General features: G+C 37.9%; 2 protein-coding genes across 2 annotated transcripts; both read left to right on the top strand.

Moving 5' to 3' along the window:
* The first annotated feature begins 14 nt into the window (after positions 1-14).
* Positions 15-941, top strand: LOC129789775 (60S ribosomal protein L24). The gene is made up of 4 exons (XM_055826827.1): positions 15-89; positions 213-288; positions 430-677; positions 741-941. The coding sequence occupies exons 1-4, from the start codon at positions 85-87 to the stop codon at positions 880-882; spliced, it is 471 nt and encodes a 156-aa protein (XP_055682802.1). The 5' UTR covers positions 15-84; the 3' UTR covers positions 883-941.
* Positions 942-1,050: 109 nt separating this feature from the next.
* On the top strand, positions 1,051-3,893 carry LOC129789623 (protein disulfide-isomerase A5). Its single transcript, XM_055826595.1, has 6 exons — positions 1,051-1,209; positions 1,271-1,497; positions 1,583-1,787; positions 1,858-2,078; positions 2,261-3,219; positions 3,354-3,893. Exons 1-6 carry the CDS (start codon positions 1,183-1,185, stop codon positions 3,614-3,616), a joined length of 1,902 nt encoding a protein of 633 aa, XP_055682570.1. The 5' UTR covers positions 1,051-1,182; the 3' UTR covers positions 3,617-3,893.
* The last annotated feature ends 4,469 nt before the right edge of the window (positions 3,894-8,362 follow it).

Below are 8,362 nucleotides of genomic sequence, written 5' to 3'. Positions count from 1 at the left end.
CTGCGTTTGCTTTTGTCAACTTCATAATGTACATTAGCGCCATCTCGTCCATTTCCTGTCCTTTTACATGTGGAAAATCCAAAAATGAAGTACGTGTTTGCGTTTTTATCAATTTTCTCACCTTTTTCGCTGTGTTTCCATGAATTTTCCCATTGAAATCCGTTCTTGGATGTGCAAGGATTTGGAATCTAATGAAATTTTTGTGTTTTCAGGATCGGACTGTGTGCTTTTAGTGGCTACAAAATTTACCCCGGCCACGGGAAAACAATGGTCAAAGTCGATGGAAAGGTGAGTTTTTCCGAGTTTTCCTTGCTTTGATTTTGCAAATAAGGCCTTTGGCGATGAGTTCATAATCCAAGGAAGCTAATTTTTGAGGAGTTTGTAAAAAAAAACTCAAACAAAATTAATCATAACCTAACTTTTTTGCAGACATTCACATTCCTCGACAAGAAATGCGAGAGATCCTACTTGATGAAGAGGAATCCGCGCAAGGTGACCTGGACAGTGCTCTACAGGCGGAAGCACAAGAAGGGTACCGAAGAGGAAGCCGTGAAGAAGCGTTCCCGACGTACGCAGAAATTCCAGCGAGCAATTGTTGGTGCCTCCCTCACGGAAATCCTCGCCAAGAGGAATATGAAGCCCGAAGTGCGAAAAGCTCAGCGTGAACAGGCTATCAAGTGAGTTTCCCTGCTCTATGCAACATTTACAAGGTTTTGCAATGGATCTTCCTGCTATTTTAGGGCTGCCAAGGAGCAGAAGAAGACCACAAAGGCTGCGAAGAAGATTGAAAAGGCCCCGCCAGCAAAGTCTAAGCAGCAGCAGAAGCAGAAGGCCGCCAAGATTAGCCAGAAGGCTGCTCCTCGTGTTGGTGGCAAGCGATAAGCTATTCCTCAATGGCTGAGAAAAACATTTTAACAAATAAAAGAGTCCTCTCTGAAAAATTTAAAATCTTTTATTTTCTTCTTCTGAACAGCGGAAGTACAGATTCCGATAGTAGACGAAGAGTGGCCGAGTTGATTGGCCAGATATGCCGGAAACATTTCACCACACACACACACAGACAACACGCACACATTTCGTGTTGGCGGCTCTACAGAACCCGGCAGTCGATAAAATAAGTGGGTGGGAAAGTCGTGAAATGCTCTGTAAATAAATACTCAATTGTCTGTTTAGTTGGCGAAAATGAAAGGATATCTAATTTTTTCCCTGGTAAGTGTGGAGGATGTGAAATGATTTGGTGCAGGAGGTAAGAAAATTGGGTGTTTTGCAGCTTCTCCTTTCAACTCTCTCGTCCGGAAAGACCGGCTCCAAGAGTGCCCTCATTGACGACATCACCGACATCAAGGACTTCAAGAAGCTTCTTCGGACAAAGAACAATGTCCTGGTGCTCTTTGTGGGCTCCACGAAGGAGAATCAAGCAACAATCCGGGTGTTCCGGGAGACGGCAGATGTAATCAAGGGTCAAGGAACTTTGGCGCTTTTCGACTGCTCAAACAGGTTTGGGGACCCTCAATTTGCATATTAATGGATCACCCAAAAGAGAAGAAATCTAATAGCTATGCTTCTTAATGCTTCTTTCCAGCGATGTGAAGAAGATATGTAAGAAACTCAAAGTCAGTCCCGAACCATTTGTTATCAAGCACTTCAAGGATGGTGACTTCCACAAAGACTACGACCGGAAGGTTGCTGTTAGTAGTTTTGTTAACTTCATGAGAGATCCTGCTGGGGATCTGCCGTGGGAAGAAGATCCAGTTGGGGCAGATGTTGTGCATGTCCCGGATGCGAATGTGAGTTTGATGACCTTAGATGGTTGATCCACAATGTACTTGAAAAGTCCTTTGAATGTTTTGTTCACAGACTCTGGAAAAATTCCTGAAGAAAGAAACAAAGCCAATTCTCGTAATGTTCTACGCACCCTGGTGTGGCTATTGCAAATCTCTCAAGCCAGAATACTCTGCTGCAGCCACTGAACTCAAGGATAAGTACATCCTAGCGGCTATTGATGTCAATCGTCCTGAAAATTCCGTGATCCGAAAACTCTACAACATCACTGGCTTCCCGACACTTCTCTACTACGAGTAATTTTACAATCCCTAATTAGATAATGGGCCTAATTCAGCGACCAAGAAACCCTTGAAATCTTTAAATTTTGTACTGAAATTTCAAGATTTCAAGCGAATTTCAAGGGTTTCTTGGTCGCTGAATAAGGCCCAATGTTTCTGTCCATTTAGTAAAATCTTGATTTTTTCTGGATTTTCAGGGGCGGAAAGATGCGTCACACGTTTGAAGGAGAGAACAACAAGGCAGGTCTTATCTCCTTTATGGAGAACCCAGCAAAGAAGGCCATTCAGAAAGCACCTGAACCAGATTGGGCCAGTGAAACCACATCTGATGTTGTTCATCTCACAGCAACTTCCTTTGAGCCAGCACTCAAGGATGAAAAATCCGTGATGGTGATGTTCTATGCTCCCTGGTGTGGGCACTGCAAGCGAATGAAGCCAGAGTATGAGAAAGCAGCATTGGAAATGCGTGAGGAGGGAATTCCCGGTGTCCTAGCGGCTGTTGATGCTACACGTGAGGGAGCTGTTGCACTCAAGTACAGCATTACGGGGTATCCTATGGTTAAGTACTTTGAGTATGGGGAGTTTAAGTTCGATCTGAATGTACGACAAGCCAAGGAGATTGTTGCCTTCATGAAAGACCCCAAGGAACCTCCACCACCACCACCTCCAGAAGCTCCCTGGGAGGATGAGCCGTCTGAGGTGATTCATCTCACAGACGAAACTTTCAAGACTGTTCTGAAGAAGAAGAAAAATGTTTTGGTGATTTTCTATGCACCATGGTGTGGTCACTGTAAAGCTGCCAAGCCGGAATTTGCCAAAGCTGCCGAGCATTTCAAGGATGATCCTAAATTTGAGCTTGCTGCGGTGGATTGCACAAAACACCGGGAAACTTGTTCAGCATATGAAGTGCAAGGATATCCAACGATAAAGTACTTTAGCTACCTCAGGACTGTCAAGGAATATACCGGAGGCAGGAAAGAGAAGGACTTTGTGGCCTATTTGAAAGCCGGTGGTGAACTGGAGGAAAAGGAAGAAGCTCCAGAGGAGACATTTGGGGAGTTTCCAGGATCAGAGCACATTATTCATGCCAATGATAAGACATTCGATAAGATTGTGGAGGAGAACAAAAAGGCATTTGTTTTCTTTTATGCGTCTTGTGAGTATTTATTTCTAAAATTTTCTTTGCAATTAAAATGAAAAAAAAAAAATCACACACCATTAAATTGCCACAAAGGGGTGTGGGCAAGTTCTTAAATTACAAACTGATTGAGTTTTTGCTTCTACTAACAGGGTGTGGACACTGCAAAGTGGTAAAGCCCGTGCTCTCGCAAGTTGCCGAGGACTTCTCCAAGGTGGAAGGAGGTGCAAAAGTAGTGGCAATTGATGCTTCTGTGAATTCCAATGTTGCCAAGAGATTCAAAATTAATGGATTCCCTAAATTCAAGATGCTCATTGATGGGCAGGTTGTGAGTGACTTCACGGGCGAACGCACACGAACAGGCTTCACGGAGTACATCAAGAGGGATGGCCAAAGCACAAAGGAAGAGCTTTAATTTTTTTTTACCACACTTGTTGATTGCAAAATCTCACCGCGCGAAAAACAATCTGGTAGGATGATATTTTCTTTCCTTTTTTCGGTTTATTTTTTTTTGTAACTTTGGCATTCCATGAGGAGGTGTTTTGTCACAAAAGGAAGATGAAAAAAAAATTGTATCGTTGGTGTCTGGAAAATATTCTTTGGGTCGACACACATTTTTTGTATTTAGATCTTTTTGACACCACGGATAAAAAAAAGTATTTTTTGTAATAAAGATGAATTTTGCAGGAAAATAGGAATCTTTTTTTGTACCCCAAAATAGGTCACACTCAGTGCCTTTGACGCAAATCTCCGCTTGAAAATGTTCCCCTATGAGAGTTTTTTTTCACACCCCATCTTGGAAAATTAAAAATTAATGGGAAATCTTGTTAGTTTATTCAGCGATATTCTATTCTTTGCCTTTGTGGGTGGGAATATGTGCGAAAAAGGTCGCTCCTGGAAGTGAGAATCCCTGTTTGGAAAGTGAGGACCGTAATATTTTCATTAGCTATAGGGTGCATTGATAAAAAATTTACAAGAGTCTGCTTTGCAGATTTGGGGTGAAAGATCTATTTTTTTGCCAGAGAGTATTTATTTACTTTGATGATTGTTTATCTTGTTACACCTGTAATGAATATTCCTGCTATTTATTATGCACATAAAATCTCATGTTTTATTTATTTCATGAAGAGGATGTTGCTTTGCACTACTATACGGTACAGCATTAGTTCATTTTGTAATTAAAGTGGACATCATATCATAGGTATGTACTACCTACATACATATTCTATCTATTTATTATAATTCCTAGAATTTGATCTATTTTTGGTATTTTCTTCTATAACCATGATGGTTGCAGAAAAGATCATTACGAATGGATAAATGAATTCACTAACTAATAGAGCACCTAAAGAGACAAATAAGTAATACCGGAACTAATGGATTTTGTCCTTTACATCCACATTATACCCACCTTTTAAATTCAAAGCATTAGAAATGTAACATAAAATCATAAATTGCATACAAAATTCCTACAAAAATGCATAAAGTATAGTGAATTAAAGCTTCGGCCCAGTAGAGCAGTGGCAAAGCAGACGGTCCCAGTGTCCGTTTGCTCTGTCCCTGGGAGGGTCGGCGGGTTCGAGGCTCGGTGGTGTTCGATTGGCTGTAATGCAAATATGAAAAAAAGATCTCATTCGGTCAGGAATGCCCCCACTCGTTCCCACCAGTGCAATATTACAACGAGAGGCAACTCTTGAACTGATATTGACTGCTCTGCACCGTTGCTTGTGATAAAAACTTATGAATGAGGAATATTCCTAACACAAAGTCACAATGCAACAAAAAGTGCCTCTCTGAGGTTGACGTCAGGTCGGCAGCCGGTCATTAAAATCAAAAGCCAAAATTTGTGTGTGAGAAGCCAACCCCAGTAATGGGACAAATGGCTATGTGTGTTGTTGTTGTTGTTTTATAGTGAATTAAAGCTACCAGGATAAATGCCCTAAAGGCAAAAGCTGCAGAATGAGAGGAAAAAAGCTCATATGAATTTACTTCTGCTAGGTACATATATATTTTAAAGAGACATCATTATTCCCCTACTTGTTAATTCAAGCTATGTACGTGTAAAAGAAGTTTTGCGAATGGGGTGTAGAAAAAACGAGGTGAGGCAGAGTGAAATTTTTATCCCAACTAATTGGGAGCATTTTTGTCTACTTCACACCTTCGTGTGCTATTTTAGATGAAGTTTATTGAGTCATCATTTTGGAAGCCAATGAGCTTTTTTTGTGCCTCATCACCACATTAGGTTTTACTGCACGATAGAAGCTCCCGCGCGTGTAAGTGAAAACCGCGTGAAAAGTGAGAGAAAAGAAGGTTGATTTTGTATTAATTGCTGAGTAAAAATTACCTCTCTCTCGCCAGAGAAAAAGGAAAATTTTTAATGTAGAAAGGAAATGGTGGGACAATGTGGGTGGATCTCAATGGGTGGGAAATGTGTTAATCATGTTATACCGAGACGTCCACTCTCAATAAAACCCACCCTCGAGGGATGAAAGACAACCACTAACTAATAAAGTGTCATAGCAGTAACCACCAAAACCTTAATTCGTGTACACTTTTGGGACTTTTACACTACCCCTCAAAAAACAATGTGCGGGTGAGAAGAGGTGGTTGTTTTTGGTGGGGAACAAATTTCACGTAGAAATGGGTGAATGTCGTCATAGGTGAGAGTAATAATATTTTGGAAAATTTATTTTATCTTCTCAAAACACTTGTGTGAAAATTCCCAATTAGCCACGCAACATTTTTCCACAACCGCACTTTTGGTGTGTAAAAAAGGAAGCTCCTCGTGCGCGTTGAGGTCAAATTCAAGTGGGATTCCTCTGTTTTTCCCTACTGAGAATTTTAATACTCGAAGAGGAGTTTTCCAAGAATTTATTGAGGGAAAATGCGTGAAAATTCGCTATTATATAGGTTTCAGAATAACGAGCTCAGCTTTTAATACCTGTACACGGACCCTAGAAAGCTTTAAGAGAAAATATTTTAAAATCATCTACTTTTAAAGTTTTTTTTCTCATCATTTAGTTGAGAGAAAAATATTGTCAAAACTTTTCTATATTAAAACTCTCAAAAAGGTGTATGATGGGTATGAGGCATGCCAATAGCGACGTCGTTAAGAAGAACCACCAAAGAATTATTGTTATTTTCCATTAGGATCAGCTTGAAAAATTTTACAAAGATTTGTCCAAAAAGTGAATAATGACGTCATTTCTTGCATTTTCAACAAATTTTTATTGCTTGTGGAAGCTTTTTTCAACTATCCTTGAAGAAAATTGTAATTTTCTTTGGCGATTTTTAAAAGTTTTTTATAATTAAAATACATAAATAAACCTTCTTTGCAACATGTGAATTAAATAGTTTAAAAATACAAAATGGAAAAAAAAGATGTAAATTAAGAAAATAGATACATCAATATAATTTTATACTTTTCAATGGAAACAGAATTCATGTGAATGTTGTGAATATAATTTGTGACATTTTGATTGAGATAAATAGCGAAAACATTAATAAATTTTCTATCTGCCCACCTTTTTTACACACCTCATCAATAAATCCTTGTGGAATTTTGCAATGGTGCAAGATAAATTCTTGTTTAGGCACACAGAATTGCTCCTACTCTTTTCTGTTTAAATCAATTTATGCGATTCATACAATTTTTCAATAAAAGTACGCGAAAAATGTGGGTGTGCATGATAAAAGTGAGAGATTGAATTAATTTATTACACAAATTCCCTTTTTTTCCTAACACAGTTCTGTGCAGCAAATGTGTGTGTGCGCGAGCTTTTTATGAGCTTTCAGTTAAATGAATAAAAAAAATTCGCTTCTTCCAACGAAGTTTTTAACCCAAAGCTTATTATATATTTTCTCACTCTTTTAATTGAATCTATGGACCTTTTGGGAAAACTCGCGAAAAATTATCCATTTACGAATATTGGTTGATTTCGTGTGGATAAACACCAAAGAGTTTTTCCTCCATGGACGGACATCAAAATTTTTATAGCTGCTTCGCATGTGTTTTCTACGAATGGGGAAAATAAATTTTCCAAAATTAATGATAAAAATTTGGCATTCACGTTAGCATCAGAGAAACTTGCGTCATGCCATTGAAAAAAAAATGCCGCAATTGGTCCATTTGAGAATTTAATTGAATGGAAATTTTGTGAATTGATTTTCCATCAATCCTCCGTATTTTCTTCCTTGAAAAGACCATTTTGATATGTGTTGTCAGGTTGCTCGTGGAGTGGAAAATGTAACGTCGCGTGGTCAATTTGTACAATATTTGAACATAAATTACTGAGAGTATTAAACGCCTAGTAAATAAAAATGTTTAATTACACCATAAAATAACATTTCTTTGCAAAATTTTGCATTTGTTTTGCAGCAAATCCTATAGTGAACAATATTTTACTATTTGACTATTTCTGCTTCCTTAATTATTTTCTACGCGTATCCCAAATTGCTTCCTCGAATAAAGAATTTTTCCATAAAAAATCGGGTAAACTCCCTTTAGAACTTTTTTTTCCAATTTTTTCTTCCAAATAACACTGAAAAACTGTCAAATTCTAAGAATCATCAGAATATGAGAGGCTGTTTCAATAAATTTTTTACGCTCTTTTTTTCAGGCGTAATTAAATTTAGAATCAAATGTGTGATCGATATGCAAATGGTATGCAAAGCAATTAATGGAATTTGCAAAATATTTTTCACCTTTTCTCATAGAAATTCCAATTACACAAATTGAAACACTGATTTAACGGGTGAATGAGTTTTTATTATGACAAAAAAACTCGAGGTGTCAGTACAAATTATTCAAGTGATTGCCTCTAAATTAAATAACATAAAATTCAACGTATGTTAGTTTTTTTTATTAAATTTTATGAATTTTTGGGATTCAATTTAATTTTATATATGTAAATATTTATTTTTTATTCTAAGAATAAAACCTTGCAAATACAATAATCACTAATATAGTAGGGAAATCTTATATAATCTCTCTAAATATGCACAAAGGGGTTGAAAGCAACAAAGAGTATAAGAACAACCCAACAAGTGCTTGTCTTGTGGATTATGTGATTATTAATGGAGCCATAACATCCACTCGTGGTGCAACTCTTTTAGAAACATTAAAAGTTTAAAGATATTCCATAAAAGGTTTTCAGTGTCA

The sequence above is a fragment of the Lutzomyia longipalpis genome, chromosome 2, assembly GCF_024334085.1.
Source record: "Lutzomyia longipalpis isolate SR_M1_2022 chromosome 2, ASM2433408v1".
In the NCBI taxonomy this organism is placed as follows: Eukaryota; Metazoa; Arthropoda; class Insecta; order Diptera; family Psychodidae; genus Lutzomyia; species Lutzomyia longipalpis.
The sequence above is the reverse complement of the archived record's forward strand: the minus strand, read 5'-3'. Positions and strand labels throughout refer to the sequence as shown.

Excerpts from the sequence above, each read along its gene's own strand:
- LOC129789775 (XM_055826827.1), top strand. Across the intron at positions 289-429 it reads TGGTCAAAGTCGATGGAAAG|ACATTCACATTCCTCGACAA; the intron begins GTGAGTTTTTCC and ends ACTTTTTTGCAG. Across the intron at positions 678-740 it reads CAGCGTGAACAGGCTATCAA|GGCTGCCAAGGAGCAGAAGA; the intron begins GTGAGTTTCCCT and ends CTGCTATTTTAG.
- LOC129789623 (XM_055826595.1), top strand. The coding sequence starts at position 1,183 with ATGAAAGGATATCTAATTTTTTCCCTG. Across the intron at positions 2,079-2,260 it reads CCGACACTTCTCTACTACGA|GGGCGGAAAGATGCGTCACA; the intron begins GTAATTTTACAA and ends CTGGATTTTCAG. Across the intron at positions 3,220-3,353 it reads TGTTTTCTTTTATGCGTCTT|GGTGTGGACACTGCAAAGTG; the intron begins GTGAGTATTTAT and ends TTCTACTAACAG.